The sequence below is a fragment of the Clytia hemisphaerica genome, unplaced genomic scaffold (assembly GCF_902728285.1).
Source record: "Clytia hemisphaerica strain Z4C2 unplaced genomic scaffold, Clytia hemisphaerica genome assembly, whole genome shotgun sequence".
Lineage (NCBI taxonomy): Eukaryota > Metazoa > Cnidaria > Hydrozoa > Leptothecata > Clytiidae > Clytia > Clytia hemisphaerica.
This window is the reverse complement of record NW_027103282.1, coordinates 147,891-165,663: the sequence shown is the minus strand read 5'-3', so window position 1 is coordinate 165,663 and position 17,773 is coordinate 147,891. Positions and strand designations below refer to the sequence as shown.

Sequence of the window (17,773 nt, the reverse complement as noted above, 5' to 3'; positions counted from 1 at the left end):
CGTTCCAATTTATTATTTAATTTACCACTCTAAACTCGATCCAATCCTTCTTTTACACCTTTTTCTATTGCCTGTAGATGCGAAAAAAAGACTATGATGGTTTTAGGGTGGTAAAATGGGCAAAAAAATGCCCGCGCGGCAATTGGCGGCTACGGTCGAAAAGGTGTGTTTTTGAACTTTTTACTAGTTATGCCTGGCTAACTAACATATGACGTTGTTGCAAAAACAGTTGCAAAAACACCATAAAAAGACAACACACGAGGTTGACAGTGGTAGTTCCCTGCCGTATAAACGCTTACCACGCCCATTGGTTTATCCTTGGAAGCAACACAACATAACTAACAACATCACAAACAACAAATTTATACAAGCAACTAGATTTTTAAGAAATATACAAAACAACACCATATACGGCCTCAGATCCTTTTCATCGTTCAATATATAACATATGACGTTGTTCATAGTAGCTATTGTTTTGAAACAATGGCAGAATGGTCCACGGCTTCTGCGCCACGAACCAGTTGTTTCCGCTTATTTCTCATATTCCATTCAATGTATAGGTAATCGAGCTGATCCGACTGGCTGGACCGTATGAACGTACAAGATTGCCTTGTGGGACTAGACTCCTAAGCTGTCCAGTTTAAAAAATCGACTCTACAAACTGTATCATAATTTTGCATAGGATTTTATTTGATTGGCTCATAAAGACAATAGTTCGGGTTAAGATACGACCCCAAAGACTTTTTCTCAACCAACCTTCTTCCCCTGGGATTCAGTTTCATTGCGTAACAAAGATTTTTATGTACATTATCAGCTTTTACTACCTTCTCACAAGATTGACAGCTGTACAACGATGGATTGCGTAATTCTCGCTAAGACCGAACCGCGAGTGCTAAATACAACAAATTTGATAGAATCTATCATTTTCTTAACTTTTCAGGTTCAAAAAACGGCCATCAGATGTTTACAATGTAACATTCGTAAATATATTTTGGTTCGTAACTGGGAATGGTGGCGTTTGTATACCAAAGTGTTACCGCTTCTCGATGTTCATCGCGCTGAAAGAGAATTGCTCGATAAAAATGTACGTTTTATTGATGGCTTACTCTCAACTCATACAATGAGTTGTTCATTAGACCTTTTCATAAATTGTCACGAACATCACCTGCCTCTCATTCAAACAATTTCCATGGTTATCATATCCCTTGAGACATTAAATTTTTATTTTTTTGAATAGAAAGTAGTTGTAATAAGATCCGCTGGGAGTTAATCACCATGGCAATAATTTCAAAACGAGACAAGTGATGTTCGTGACGTAATTTATGAAAAGGTCTTTATTGAGAAATGGACAACAAGTGTTCAGGATTTTTGAGGCTTACTAAACTAACCATAAAAGCACCCCTGTCTGAAAACCCCACCAAAAAAAATTATATATCGAAATCCTAATGGGGACAGAAATTCTTTTGTTCCAAGCTTAAAAAATCCAGCTGGATTGTTTGAATTTCTTTCATTCGAATGGGGATGAAATCAAAGTCAATTGTAGGATAGACGGAGACGAAATGGCCGAATTTTCCAGTGCGGTGTGAGTCCTAGCGGGTCTGTGAAACAGGGGTGTTTAGAAAGTGCTTTCTAATAATTATATGGTTGTATCTATTCACCTTCCCTATATTTTTGCTTGAATTAAGGCATTAGTTTACCATGAGACTTTGAAAGTCTCCGTGAGGTCAATAGTTGGTCCTTCGAAATCTGGTGAAATAGAAAATAGATAACTTGCGAGTACTACTACTGCTACTCTTTCCAATGAAATACCATCCCTGTAGCGATGTCCCTAAAAGGTCAACTCTTTTTAAACCCCTTTTTCTTTTAAAATCTGTCCAATCAACTGAACTTTGACTTATTATTTCAGTCTGAACTTGGGTCATTGACGTCAAAGATTAGTGATTTAGAAGGTCAAAACAAAACGAAGGACGACGAAAATGCAAGACTCAAGAAAAAGGTATTTTGCTTATTTTATGGTGGCTTTTTAAACTTTTCAGAGAGCCGTAAATAGTTTTTAGCACATTATTTGAGGGAAGACCAGGACATTCTCTCCCTTCTCAGTTTTTGAAACTCAATCCAAAATAAATGAGATTTTTCGTAGCGAAAATTAACCTAAATTATGAACAACAATAACTAATTATTATCTACATACATGTATTCAAGAGTTTTTGGGAGCTTCGCCCTCTTACCACTCACTAGACCCCCAGCCTCATAAATGTATAGCTTTGCTGAGCAAGTCCCCTTTCAGGGATATTAGAAAATCAATCTAAGTTTGCAAAACGGCCCCAGCTCAAAGTACTCAGAAAAATCCCTGCATGGTTCACGGCTGAGGCGCTCATACAGGCGGTATTTAGGGTACGTTAAAAGGAGCTGCCAACTATATCTTTTTGACCAAAATTATCTTAATAAAGTTGTTTTTATTGATTTTCCTTTTTCTTTTGGCTTTCCTTACATCGGCTTTGAAAGGCTTTGCTGAAACCTTAAAAACTTGCGTTGCAAAAAATTAGTGCCATATAACACAGTGAAGTTCAAACGTGAATGGGTGCAAATAACAGTCAAAACACTTTTGGATATCGGAAGTTTATAAGCCTTGTAAAGACCATATAGGCCATATACTAAGCTTGTTTAGATTAATCAGCTTTTATGTGTCAAATGGTTTTAAGCTTCTTTAAAGCGCTTGGTTCAAAGACCCTATACATTAAAGTGTAGTTTTTGTGATGATATTTTAGGGCTTAATTTGCATTGCTTTTTGAGGTACCGCTCCAAATCTGAACTCAAATAGTTCGAATAACTGAGAGCTCTATTTGTATTTCATCAGAGCTTTTTGGACGGGGACGGGGACTTAGTTCGAGTTATAAAAAGCATCGAATAACAGAAAGTCGGATTAGCGAATGCTTGCTGAATGCCTATAAAATGGACGTTAAGAATGAATTTAGCTGTTGTTTCTCGTAAAAGAAATCAGATTTTTAGTATGGTTAAATTTAATGGTCTGCCTAACCTTCCATCAATAGAAGGAAATATATAACCTCTATGCGTTCTGATTAAAATTTTGTCAAGTCAAAGGTTTAATTGTATCAATATCTTTTAAATCAAACTTTAAGTCGTGTCACATGAATTGACTAAATAGACAAAGAGTGGCTTATGTTAAGGTATATCACAAGACAACGGATCAAAACACTGGACTCTATTGAATTGTCTTGAACGAGTCTCTCCATTGTTTTGACTCAGACTTTTCCGTACCGTTTTACTTTAATGGGATAAACTTTCGCGGGGATTAGATTTCGCGGATTTCACGGATTTCGTGGATTTGGGTGTCATCCGCGAAAATCCGCGAAATTAAGTCCCAATGAAAATTTGGAAGGACATCATCCGCGGAATATTTCTAAACAAAACTCAAAATATGTCAAGTAAATACTTTCTGAATGTTAACCGGTATCAAAGAAGCGCTAATAATGCGCATTTCAACAACCAACATGCACGATTTGACAGTAAAAGTTACAAAATCGTGAAAATATTACCACCCAATAGTGCCACCCGCGAAATTTTTGAATTTCCCATTAAAGTATATCCTTCTTGTTTGGGATAGCGTCTCTTCTTTATTTCTACCCATATTTACCCTTGATGGCTTGTCTTTACATGCTTGTTACCCGTTCTAGTCTTAACTCATAGAGTTCAGTGATACTTAATGACTTAGCTGTAAGTCTTTGTATGTGTGTCAAGCTTAAAGTTGTTACGTAAAAAAACATATGGCGCGTGTGTTTTGAGATGTCACGTATATTACGTTATTACGTCAAGCTTGTTATGCTCTTTCCGTCTTTTTGCTTTCACTGTAGGTTAATTAAAGCATTTAAACCCTTTCTACATCTGGACTTTGGAAATTGAATAATAGTTCAGGAAGTGTAGCCTTCTTAGCGGAAGTAACATTTTGGGTCATATAAGAGACTTTATAATAGTAAGACCGTTAGATTTTATAATTTTACGAACTTCGTGAAGGAGGTATATGCCTTGTGACGGTGTGATAATTGATAACCTAGTTACACAAGTCTTGAAGCTTATCGTAGGGTTTGGTTGAGGGACCTAGTTTTTGTAAGTGTTTCTACTAATGATTTATGCTGTTGTGTTATCGAAAATGGTTTTCAGTATGAAAGAGTATGGGTCGTAATGTACGTTTTGATCAATTTGTGACAGTGTTTACTTTTCAACCTTCGTGCTCCATTCTCAAAGAAGAAGAAGTGCTTATCAGACCGGTATTCTTTTTTAATATTTTGTTGATCAATTAGCCATCTTAATTTATTAAATTTTAGATTTATTTTTCGTGTTGTACTTTGACTTGGCGGTACCCGTTGTTCTAACCAAAGTCTGCCTCAAAATTACGTGGACATATTTTCAGCATGAATTTATGTTATATTAAAAAGCTATCAGCGTTGGAAATATGAAGATGAAAAAAATGAAGATTTTTTCTAACGGCTCAAAATCATGACATGACACCTTTTAGAATATTATTTGAATCTTGCTGACATCAAATTTGTATTCAGATTTTTCGTATCATCGTTAGAAAACGTTACAGCCCTTTGAATTCGACCTAAAACAAATGCCTAAAACAGTCAGAAATTATCAAATTTACAGTGTTAGAATTTTCAAAAGTCTCCGTGGAAGCGTCATGGATCTGAATTCGATTAAACATTATGATAGTGTTACCGATTGTTAAATTAGGCTCTTCCAGAAAATGTCTGTACATGGGGGTGGAGGATTTATTGTCCGGGGGTAGTGGAAATTAACAAAATTTGCCTAGTCCGGGGGTAAATTTGCTCTGTTCGGGGATAATTCGGGCTGTCCGGGGGGTCAACTGATGCTTGTCCAGGGGTAAAACCCTTTGTCCGGGGGTAAATCACTGAAAATTGTTATATCCTCCACCCCCTCATATTCAATTTTTTTCTGGAAAAGCCCTCTGTGACAGTGTTTGACAATTAAGTTTTCGACCAAGTTCTAAGTTATCATTTTTAGGTAATTTTAGTACAGTGGAGTCTCTTTAACTCGAACCTCTATAACTCGAATATCGAATGTCTACTTATTTTGAACAAGTTTTTTGTTCCCTTCAGTTAACAATGTATTATACATCTTACTCCATAACTCGAACAAATTTGTGTTCCCCGTGCCTATTTGAGTTATAAAGGCTCCGCTGTTTTAATATGTTTGCATTTTTTTCCAAACACAATATATAAGTTAATTTTATAATTCTGACAAGGTTTACTAGGTTTAAAAAGGTGAACAAGAGTCTCTTCTAGTTTCGTGTACGCGAGAATGTTTAAGTACATATAATTCCTTCTTTATTCCTGAACGTACTGATTGACAATCAACGACCTTAAGTGTAAAAGGTACCTTAGGTGACATTAAGAAGGGTCTTAGTAGAGGTTTTACAGTACTTTAAAAACGTTCTTTTATTGTTCTCTTTCCGAAGGTTTTATTACGCTGTTCGAAATTTTGAGTTTGATTTATTCTTTAAGGCTTTTTAAGGGTATGGACAACTTTTCTTGTGTTTAACGAAATTTAAGGCTCAGCTGATTTTCATTAGACAGTTTTTTTGGTTTCTAGGTTAAAATTTGCGTCTTTCACTTTCCAAGTAAAGTAAGAACTGGAAGTTCTTGTATACGGTCTTTTGGTTTGCTTTAACTGCTGTGATTTTTTTACTATTCATTTAACCTCACAGACAAGGTAGGTCAGGTAGTGAATCTGTATTTAAGGTAACTGATAGATGGTAGAAAGTAGTTGCAAAGAAAGTAAAATTGGTGGGATAAAGTATGACGGTAAGATCAAATTTTCGTAAGGGCATGGGAAAGACGAAAGTTAGGTTAAAACTTAATCTCTCAAGTTTTGATAGGAATTGCCAAAAATAGTCGATCCTTTTATAGACAGGGCTTATATTTGCAGTGTTGACGGCTTATATTGTCTAAAGCTTCATTGTTAATTACTTTTCAACTTTTTAGGTACAAGAGATTTCATCGCAACTTTCAGCTTTCCATTCATCAGTATCAGGAACAGGGGAATTACTGGAACAAGAAGCTAGTGAACGATTTCGTCTGGAAGAAGAACTCGAACAATCTAAGGTGAAGTTTGATTGAGAAGTTTTTTATTTGTTTTTTGAAAAACGTATTCGAAATCCTATAGTTCGTCTGTCTGATATTTTAATGTTGTATCGGTGGACATGGTCAAAAGCGAGTTTATGTATCTACCCTTTTGAGGACGGCGGAGTGACTGAACCGATTGGTAACAACCCGTCGTTCTGAAAATCAGGACGGTCAAAGTACTGATTAACCGTCGTCTTCAGTCAATCAAGATTTAGACAATAGTCAAAACCTGATAGTATACAATAAACTCGCCAATATCCTTTGAGGAATGGTAGTCACCCTTTGATGTCCCCACAGACCACATCTAAAAATCATGTAATTGGTAACTTGACCCAGGTCTCCCGGGACAGATTCACATCGAAACCTGTTTCTGGCATAGGCATATTGACTCAAGTTCTTCATCCATATTTACGAAAACTTAAACTTTCTTCGACTTTCTATAGATGGAAACGGAACGCCTATCGAAGCAATGTCATCAACTGGAAAGTGAACTATGTGAAATGAAATTGAGTGCCATCTCCAATGGAAATTACCCTACCGAAAGTGACGACGAAGCTGACGGTATGTAAACTATTATGTACAGTCTTAGTGTCCAGGCCATATGTGATAATAAACAGTTACCTCCAAGCCTGACTCGATTTTTTTTCAAAGCCATTTTATTGGTAATTTGCTTAGATGAAATCTATTATCATTTATTAGAGGGTATTGAGTAAAGAATTTGACAGAATAACAAAGTATAGAAATTGCCATTCCATTCTATTTTCGTTTATATTGCTCGTAAGGGAGTGATGGCCGAGTGGGCAATACGTCAGTACCTGAAACTTGGGATTTCCGGTTCGAATACTAGCTACTTTAAATGTTCCGTTCAGTTCCTAGATGGACACCGTTAGAATAATCGAAAGTCTGTCTAAAAGTCCTAGATTACGTGGCTATTCACGTAAAATATCGGCTTTAAAAAGCATGGCAGAGATTGCTGTGAAGTTGAACATTCTGATATCAAGTTTAGAGTTCGGTGGTTGACTACTTTTCTCTCCTCAATAGACGCGAACGTGTGGCGTGACAAATACAAAGCGTTGTCACGTGAGCTGGAATCAACGAGACGACGCATGACCGACCAAGCTGAAGAAGAGATTCAAGACTTGATGAGCCAAAAAAGAAGTATCGAAAAACAAGTAAGTTGATTGGCATAAGTGAGGCAAATTGACTATTGATCTTTTCTTTAACCATACAGTCCATTATTGTAAATCCGAGTTCTGAACCTTTAATATACAACTTATCGTAATTAAACCGAGTGATTTGACTGAGCCTTATTTCTAATAGCTCAGGGTACTGGATTTTACAACAAGAGGGCCTTTATTAACCACTTGAAAACTGGTTACCAATCTACTACTATCCATTTTCGGTGTTCTTAAACTCTGTGCTGATTGAGGTCTGTGAGGGGGCTCTCATGCTGTACCCGTCCATTCTTTGTAGTTTTCAGTCTCTAGCTGTCTTTACTTTAGAACCTTGTCAAAAAGATCTTTAGTTTCTTTTTAAAGAAACTCTTTGCATGGCGTCATGGTTATGTTTCTATAGATCTTTACTATTTTAAGATGAGAAGAATAATTTTATATTCAAACTTCAGTTTTAGAACAAGAAACAAAACAAAAAACTTTATTTTTGAGAAATCTGAAAAAAATTTGGAAGAGAATTTTCGTTAGCTCTGAGTTTGTGTAAAGTTTATCATTTAAATCGTTCGAGAAATTTTGGACCAATATTCTTCAACTCCTATCGTATTTTACACGATTCAAAAAGAGTTCTGCCATACCATAATATCAACTTTTACCGAGAATGTCAATTTACCTTGAAACGAAAGTACCACCGAAAACGACAAATATATCTTCGTTTTCTATTCAGTTAACCGAAGAACGAGAAGAGAGTGACGAAGTCCGACGACAATTGCAAAACTCAAAACGAAAATTGAACAAAATGACGGGTGAAATGGAAGATATGCGATTACTCTTGGAATCGGTACAGGGGCGGAATTCAGACTTGGAAAAGAAACAAAAGAGGTACATACTTAAAATATCAGTAGTTAACAAAATTGAGAATTTTCTATGAAGTAAATGTTCCTGAATTGATACATAGCCCTCCGTTACCCTTCATCATTCCAATGTTAAAATCATGTGTTTAAAAGTACACTTGAGTCAGAGTGATAGAGCATCTGTACAATTGAGAGTTGGGGGTAGGGTGGAGTTTATCAACTTTTCACAGATTTCATCTGTTTTCTAGTACACTCAAAAATCGCCATTACATAACAATTAATCAAACATCAAAACAATGCTAAAACATTCGGCGACTGTAGAAGTTTATTACTTTTCATTCACAGGTTCGATACAGACGTGACCGGTCTACACGATCAAATGGAGAGTGATCGTACACAGTTGGACACGTTACAACGTGAACGTGATCGGATGGCTTCCGAGAAAACCCAACTGAACAACACAGTGACTCAACAAGAAGACGAGATCAACCAATTGAAACGAAAATGTGAACGATTGACCAATGAGCTGGATGATTATGGAACGTCTGGCAAAGATGATGCTGAGGTAGTTAAAGGTTTTGTTTTTAAATAAGAGTGATATCGTTTGCTTACTCATCAATTATAATTTACAAGCTTTTTCACATTTGATTGACACGGATGTGGAGCAAGATTGGTCAGAAAGAGGAAAAAAAAACATTTTTTCGCTTATATCAGCATAATTTAACAAAAGGTAGACACTCCTCTGATATGAAATATGTGTCTGATATGAAACGGGAATGTAAAATTAAAAACAAAATGTAAAAAAAACCTTCAAGAATTCTGAATTGTACGTCAAGCCAATCTCTAATATGTTTAACTCCTAGCAAATTCATTCATGTACTCAGGGAAGTTGCAAAGGAAAACCATGAAATGAGGTCCTGAGAAAAAGTCTACAAAGAAAATCTTTGTAATAATTTTTACAAGATGTAAGAAAATTTCAAAAATTCCATGGTAAATCCAAAAATTGCCAAAATTGTCAAATATTTTTCAACGGTGACTTATTTGAATCGATTTCCACCCTCGTTATCACAAGAGGTTATCAAATTTTGAATCACTATACCTCGTGTATAATATGTTACCATCTATCATCCATTCTGACGCTTTTCAGCTAGCAACAGTACGACGTATGATCCGCGACTTGGAATCGAAAACACAAGACCAAGAAGAAGAGCTAGATGAACAAGCCGGTCGTATTCAACAACTTGAACAAGTATGATCATTAAACAAATCTAATTCGAACACCTTTCACATTGCAATTTTCTGAAGAAATCTATCCATCTAAAATGTTGGAATCTCTGTTGAAATCGCGTATAATTGCTCGAGGGCTCTGAAAAGTAGCCTGAGTAACGTATTTCAAATGTATTATCGTCTATTTCCCTCCCATTGACAGTCAGGATTAATACCTTAAACAAGGCGTATACCTTATTCAAGTAAGAATTCCAAATTTCTATTGTTTGATACTTCCTATTTAGGAAGTAGTGGGAATATTTTCCAAACTAGGAAAAAGGGCACTCTCTAGTCTATACCATTGGAAAGAGCACGAGAAACTGAATTCCCATGGTGATTTTTAGAAAATTTCACAGCCGGAATTGATCACAATCTTCAATTTTAAAACATCCTTAAAGTCTATTCTACATGAAACGAAATCGGCTTTTTTAAAGGGTGTAGAAAGAGCTTTACACAAAAAATACAAAACAATTTAAAATGGTACCCGACATTTTTTCAAGAAATCTTTAAAAACACCTTGAACAAGGTACCCCTACCTTAAACAAGGTATATGCATGTACCTTGTTTAAGGTACATCCTAAACAAGGTATGCACCTTGTTTAAGGTGTTATTGTTCTTCTTTGCTTCCTGTCTTCTTCCCCTGAATTTATGGTTCCAAACCTAGTTACAAAGATAAAACAAAGATGAAAAAAGATTCCGTCTGTAGATTTTGATAATTTTTTCACTACTTGGTCAATCAAGGACTCTTCTTTCCTTTGTGCTAAAATTCAACATGCCCTTTTTCCTTAACACATTTAAAATCGTTGTTTTTTGAGGAAATCTTAAAAAATACCTTGAACAAGGTACTCCTACCTTAAACAAGGTATATGCATATGCCTTGTTTAAGGTATTACTCCTGACTGATTGAGGATTTTTCTAGAAGAACACGTTATTAGCCGGGTGTCTCTCTCTCTAAAAGTATAGACAAAGCATTTTTGTCAACTTTTCTTGTTTACTTTATACTTGGTCATTGTTTCAGGCAAAATTGCGGTTAGAAATGGCAAGTCAGCGAGACAAACAACAATTCGAACGAGACATGGAGATGAAAGATGAAGATATTGAGAAAATGAAATCAGACTGTCAACGAAAGGTACGGGTTTTGATCACATTGAATCTTCTATCATTTATTAGAGGGTATTCAGTGAAAAATTTGCCGGTTCGAATACTCGCTACTTTGAATTTTCCATTCAGTTCATAGATGGCCATGGACACCTTTAAAATTATTGAAAGACTGTCTAAAAGTCCTAGATTATTATTTTTGGCGTTTGTGACTCTTGACCTACTCCATCGTTAAGTCATCAAATCTGTAATTATCATGAAAGAAATCACCAAGCCGAAGCTCCTGTAATTAGATCGGAGCAAGTCAATTCTTTGCATCATGGATAGGACTCGTCTACACGCTTGCCTTATTTCTGAAGTGATGCTATGACAACTTATTCCAAACAGTGCAACAGTACTCTCTATTCAAAGCGTCACTTTAAAATTGTTTATGTTTTTGGTTTTATGACAAGGGTTATTCGAGCCATATAAACCTGTGATCTATTCAAATTCCACCGGTTATTCGAACAAATTCGTAACTACAGACTGTTGTAGTTGTCTTGTCTTGTTGCCTTTTTTGATTTTTTTTTCACTCACTCCGTTTTGTATTTTAGATTCGTGATTATGAAGATCAAATCCAAGACGAGATCCAGCGCAAAGAAGAGGCCAACAAGGTAAATAAAGTCTTTTCACCTCCTATCTTAGATGTTTTACATAAACGAATTCACTAACTCCAAACAACACTAGAGAAATTTTGCAAACAGTGTTAAAAGTTCTTTCCGTCTAAATGATTATGAAGTATATTGAGAGAGAATTTTCCGTCTCAAAATTCTGCATAATTCACCAAAATTTCAAGAATATTGTTGGCTAATTAATTTGCTGTGTAAAATTCATTTTCCATCTCAACGAAAAACCTTACTTTGACCACTGCAAAACACTAATTTTCTCGCAAACCTGAAAAATGAATTGTATAAACTAGTTCGTTAAGCTTTGTGCATTTATTTCTCATAATAGATGAAAAGAGATTTGGAGCGAAGGATTTTTGACTTACAAACCACCGTTGAAGAGGTGGATCGAGGTACCGAACGAAAATTGAAGAAAGAATTACGCAAATATCGAACGCTTTATCGTGACGCAAAGAAAGCTGCTGAATCGCAGGTATTTTTGTTTATAATGATGAAATCACACTTAGTAAACCATCATGCAATATCAGAGACATTTGATTCGCAGATTTTTCAGATTATCCATCGAATGAAATGTTACAGTAATTGATTTTTAAAAAGAAATCAAAAGATCCTTTAAGATATTAACTCGAAAAAGTGCCATCTGCGAAATCAAGTCCCAAAAAAATCTAAAAAACTCGTAAGCTTAACAACAAACTCCCTCTTGATGCTTGTGATCAGTTGACTCGATTGCAAGCGAGACGCATAATACATAGCGTATGTTAAAGATTGTTTTGATTCTTTTTTGCCAGAGTATGAAGCTGAATGAACAACCTGAAATCAAGTCGTTACGGAATCAGGTAAGAAACCTTCACCACCTAAGCTCGTTTAATTTCTATTCTTTTAAATTTCAAAAAAGTTGACGCCCCTGTCGGTCTGTACGCAGACCCGTTATCTACAGCTAATTTCAAAATTCATTGCCGTATAGGGTCTGTTGTCTTTTCTCGTTTGAGATTTTTCAAACCGACCGCTGCGATGGAGTGCAGCTGAGAGAGACGGGGGAGACGAGAGAAGTGTTGCTATTTATAAATCATACTTCATTGCAGAGGTTTCCGTATGGGAATTTATTTATCAAACAATGCACACATAGTGTACTACGAAACAATAAACGTGAGATACACTCTGGTACAAAGTACCCTATCAAAGGCTTAAAATCAGTGTTTTCATTCAGCAAGTTTTTATTGTTTTTATAAGCTCGAAGATGCGGACTTTGCAAAACACATGGCATTGAAAGCCAAGCAACAAATCGAGAACGATATGGAAGAATTGCATAATCAAATCGAAGCCATCACTCGCATGAAAGAAAATGTAAGTTGGTCCAAGATTCTTTATTCTTCTTTTATATAAAAAGTATTGATAGCTTTCTCATATTTTGAGAGCGCATGATTAAACCATATTCAAAATGTTTTACCTTAAAGAAAACTGGTTCCACTTTTAATGGAGAGTCTAGTAAATATAATTGATTTTCAGGCTGAAGAAAGATGTTTGGCACTCTCTCGCGAGAATAGCGATTTCCAATCAAGGATCGAAGAAGCAGAAGATGAGCTAGATGAAGTTATCCGCAAAAACAAGCAGCTCATCGCACAGGTTAGTATGAGAAAGGTTTCGCATCATACTTTTCATGACAATATTTTGAAGGCCAGTATTTTTGTTACTTTTTGCAACGAAATTTTGAGGATGGTGTACTGAACTAACGAACTGGCGGATAATCTTTAAAAGTCAACCTTACGTGGGATTTAATCACCTAAAAGAGAAAATGTGATGCGAGCTTTTTATTGTGGTAAAGATGCTATTTCTTTCACTTTTTTTGGTTCCTGTTTTGCGCTCAGTGACTTTATTCAATTTTGAATTTCCTTCTCGTAATCTCAAAATATTTTACAACTCTTTATCAAGATAGGATGGTCTTGAATTTTGATGCAGGCTGGAATAAAAACTCGAATAAAATGTGACTTTTAATATCTTATCCATCCTTTTCAGTTGTCGGAAGCTCAAACGATGAACGTAGATTTGAAAGAAAGAGTCAACACTTTGGAAGAGGATAAAATCCTTCTCAATGAAAAGGTATAAAGTTTTGAAGTTTTCTTTACACGGTTGAATCCTACTTGATGATTTGAGATTAATGTTCTGATGATAATGATTGGGTTTTCACTGTGATACTCTTCATTTTTGCAAGGGGAGAAAGTATAAGCTGGTACTCTAAAGCAATTTGTAACATTTCAGATTAACGCCCTGTCACAAAAATTGGAGGTCTACCAACGAGACATGGTTGATAAGACGGAGATTGAAAGGCTAGAAATTAAGGTAAGTGTCAACAACAGGAGGTCTTGATAAGCTTTTATCGGGCGCCAAAACAAAAGAGACAAAAGTCATTATCATTTTCGCAAAAGTCCTTACCTATCTCGATTTTATAATGAACGATTTCGCTCGACCTATTTGATTCCTGAAGCAATATTTACTCAGAATACATAACTAGAAAGGAACGATGGCCGGAATGGCCAGTGCTTGAAACCAGGGGTTCACAGTTTAAATCCCTGCTCCTTCCAATCTTTCGTTCAGCTCATATATGGCCGAGTCCCTGTTAAAACAATTTAAAGACTAACTAAAAATTCCTAGATTACTGGGCTAGCCACATAAAATATCGACTCTATATAGAATCCATAATTCTAATCCACCTATCACCTGATCTCATTCATTTTAGTTGCAAGAAGCGGAAAATAAATGGGAAGTCGAGGCTCAATCAAGAATCAAACTTGAGGTAGGTTGCTTTATATTTTATGAAAACTAAACAAATTTCTTTATCGGGGAAAAATAAGTCTGGGTAAAAAATTTGCCGAATATTCTGAATATTCCTTCATAAAATATCGACCATGATCATTTGGACGGATACACCAAGAAATATTGTTCGATAGACACCAACCTTTAATATTCAAATTTGATGGTGGACACTGAATCACATCCAAAATCTTTCTTTTTTAGCACCAGGTGAACCGGTTAAAAGGACAAATCGAGCGCATACAAGATGATAAAACTGAACTTCAAAACTCTGTCAGTCGTGTACAACAAAATCACTCGAGGTAAGAAAGATGTCCTTTTTTCTCTCTTTTATCAAATGCTTTTTATCTAAGGTTAAGATTAATTTACCAAATTATAATTTACCGAAACAATATTATCCATATTTTCATGTTGTATATTATATTCTATTTATAACCTACTTTTGTCCGATACTCTTTAACTCGAACTTTTATAACTCGAATGTCACCTTAACTCGAACAAGTTTTATGTTCCCTTCAGTTAACGATGCCTTATAAATCTTATTTCATAACCCAAATTTTCCTTAACTCGAACAAATTTGCTTTCTTGTTCGAGTTATAGAGACTCCACTGTACTATACCAAGACAGTCGACTGCATTTTATCTCTGTCGTAATTTTCTTTTTTTTGACAGAGTTGAGCGACAAATGAAAGAAAACAAAATGGAATTAGACAGTTTGAAACGTCAAGAAGCCGAGCTGAAACGAAGGCGAGAAGAAGCTGTAAGGATAAAATTCTACTGTATTTTCTTAACAATTTCCTTACCAATCTAGTGTGAGGGAGGCAACAAAAGGGTATACCAGACTCAATTACAGTACAATTGGCCGATTAGGCAAAAAGTAGATTCTTTGAAGTTTGGTTTGATAACCACAAGAAGCAATTTTGCAAAAACGTTCATGCTCCCAACTTTTTATTCCGTGAATTACTTCATTTTTCCTTATTTTTTCACAGGAGACAAACACACAAAATATGGAGGATGAGTTATCACGTAAAAAGACTGAATTAACATTGGCTGAGAAACGTATTCGATTATTACAAGAATCCATGGAAAACGACGGTTTTAATTCTTCCGACGATGAGGAACTTTTTGACGAAGATTCCGACACCGAGTCTATATCGTCGTCGACAAGTTCCCGACGTCGTACGTCTTTCCGTCATTCTAAAAGACTTTCTAAACGAGGTTCATCTGACATGAGTTTCGAGACTTTTTCGACGTCGGCGTCACAAAGGCGACGTCGTATTCCATCGGATGATTATATATTCCCCAATGGTGGACTGGGTACGAATGGTTCACTTTACGGAACCGAATCTACAACGACCCCGGGTAGATATCAATCAAGAACTGCTTCACGTTCAATCTCTAAACGTGTTTCGAGACAGAATAGTTTTGAGTAGATCAATATATCTGATATTGGCGTGTCTGATTGCTTTGGAATTGAAGTGTTGGAAAAGTGTACTTGTCTAGAAAGATAGATGGATGTATGTTGGATATATATTGTGACAGCTAATGCCATCAGAATTCCAATTAGGCCATAAGAAAAGAAGGCAAATCTATCCTTATTTCTTACCAGTTGCATACATTTTAGTGTAAAAACCGAGCAATAAACTGTCTGCAAATTATTCGATGGATGAAACTCATTGATTGTATTGATAAATCATAAAATTATTTTTATGCCGGATAGAGACATCAAGATAGTGCGATGAGGAAAAATTGGAAAAGTAGGCTTTTAGAGAGAGCTTTCGGATATATGGACAATCAAATAAGTGAACTTTTCATAGATGTTATTTTCGTACATAAATCTTTTGTTAATAAATAGTGTGTACAATATACAATGTTAATTTTTTCAATGTCATTAATTAACTACTTACTAAAAATAGAATTGAGAATTGTGCAATGCAATTCCCAGGCTGTTTCGAACCATTCGGAGATTGTAATCTGAAAAATCAGAAAAACATGACATTATTTTAAGCGTATTAACTTTCGTGAACAAAAACTTTTGCAGATTTTCGCCATTTTTGGCTCTAAACTAAATGTCTTCGAAAATTATAGCTTAAAAAGGTATTCACTAGACGTCAAGTAAATTATTTCGAGAAATAAATTTCGTTGAAAATTGATAAATTTCCCAAATTATAATTGTTTGATATTAATTTTAGTATTATTTTTTATATTTTCCTTGATGATAACTTTTGCGAATAGTTTTATATTTTTTTTGTTGCGTTGATAAATCTTTAAATCCCTGTCTAGATTCTCAATTTCTTGCGCTTTATAAAAACAAGTTTATTATTCTTAATAAAAAATGCATCATGAATTTTTTTTATTTCGAATTCAACTCTGTTTTTTGATAGATTTTAACGCGCAGGCGGGAAATTAACCCTTTGCTGAAAAATACAATAGCTAGCTAACTTTTCATATTTTGTTAACTCTTAATTTTTTAAAGAATGCTCAGAAACCTTTATGCCAAATTTGTATTATATTAAAAATGGATTATGGTAAAAATATATATTTATGATAATATTTAGAAAGTGAAGTTATATAATTTATTCCTGCTAACAAGAATTTTAGAACAATTGAAGGGACGAGATGGGGTTTTTACAAGCTCTTATTTGATTTGGTTGCTCGTTAACCAGTAAACTAATTTTGTTACTTTTTCTAAAGAACGCGTTATTTTTATTATTTCAAATGACCAATTACTAAATACACTAGTAAACTACGTCGTTGTATTTCGCTGCAGATTAAACATGCAGTGGGCTTCATGTCTATATGTTCTCCGAATACATTATCTGATATTCCGATGGCAGATTGGCGGCCGCCCACGCTAAAGCTCTAAAGGGAGCGGGCCAATTTCCCATCGGAGAGGAATGATAATCGGCCTTTGATGTGCCGCATTCTCAGTCGGGTTCAACAGCCCTTGCCCATTAACCTAAAAATATTTCGGTTGGACCCGCCAATCCCCGAAAACGAGGGCTGGGTTACCAGACCTCCCTTTGCAAAATTCTTGACGCGGTCTCGTAAAATTCCGTAGTTTAAACCTTCCAGATGTTGAAAATTTTCCCGACCTTCAGAGCTTTAGCGTGTGTCAGATGACCGAATACAACCACTGTCTTTCCAATCCACTTTCCCGCGGCAATTTCTATTTTTTATAAGAACACTTTATTATAAGCACTATTCCCGCGTTCCTGTGTCCAAGGAAAGACAGACGCTTGCTAGCCTTTACAAAAACTCCATCTCATCTGGAATTGAAACTAGTCTCTGCGAAAATCCCCCGAGAAAATTCATCAAAGTTGATATGCGCGTGACGTCATTCATGTTTGAAATAAGAATTTATCTCTTCAAAAATAAATATTTTCAGCTCATTAATCAGAATTGATACAAATTTGATTTGTTTTACCTATGAGCCATTTTACAGGTAAAATATTCAAAATATTACTCTTGTGTTGGTGATGTAAGAAACTTTCCTTCGTCAAATTACACCGTCAAAAGAGTCCTTACAAGAAGGCCGAACATGCTGAAAAAAATATATTTACATGATTCAGATAAAAAACAAAGTAGGGCGGGCATAACTGATACAAATCTCTACGGGATTATCGCTCCTATTAACTACCACAAATAGACTATGCAATCCCAATTAATTTTGAAGAATACATAAAAAGCAATCGAGATGATTGCCTTATCTTATCAATTTACTCTATCAATTCTTTTTATCATATCCTT

The 17,773-nt window shown here is 35.4% G+C and overlaps 2 protein-coding genes across 3 annotated transcripts in view; one reads left to right on the top strand and one right to left on the bottom strand.

Moving 5' to 3' along the window:
- Positions 1 to 448: 448 nt before the first annotated feature.
- On the top strand, positions 449 to 16,091 carry LOC136803812 (unconventional myosin-XVIIIa-like). The gene is made up of 21 exons (XM_067060541.1): positions 449 to 589; positions 941 to 1,084; positions 1,907 to 1,996; positions 6,024 to 6,143; positions 6,608 to 6,725; positions 7,206 to 7,336; positions 8,061 to 8,215; positions 8,533 to 8,752; positions 9,335 to 9,436; positions 10,472 to 10,582; positions 11,145 to 11,204; positions 11,545 to 11,688; positions 12,005 to 12,052; positions 12,447 to 12,560; positions 12,723 to 12,839; positions 13,230 to 13,313; positions 13,473 to 13,553; positions 13,951 to 14,007; positions 14,229 to 14,326; positions 14,696 to 14,783; positions 15,013 to 16,091. Exons 1-21 carry the CDS (start codon positions 449 to 451, stop codon positions 15,454 to 15,456), a joined length of 2,667 nt encoding a protein of 888 aa, XP_066916642.1. The 3' UTR covers positions 15,457 to 16,091.
- Positions 15,909 to 17,773, bottom strand: part of LOC136804258 (uncharacterized) — a 72,429-nt gene continuing 70,564 nt past the window's right edge. Inside the window, exon 6 of one of the 2 annotated variants that reach the window (XM_067060964.1) lies at positions 15,909 to 15,997. The gene's annotated coding sequence lies outside the window, so the exon portion shown is untranslated. The remainder of the gene's footprint in view (positions 15,998 to 17,773) is intronic. The other variant, XR_010846259.1, reaches the window with a different exon arrangement.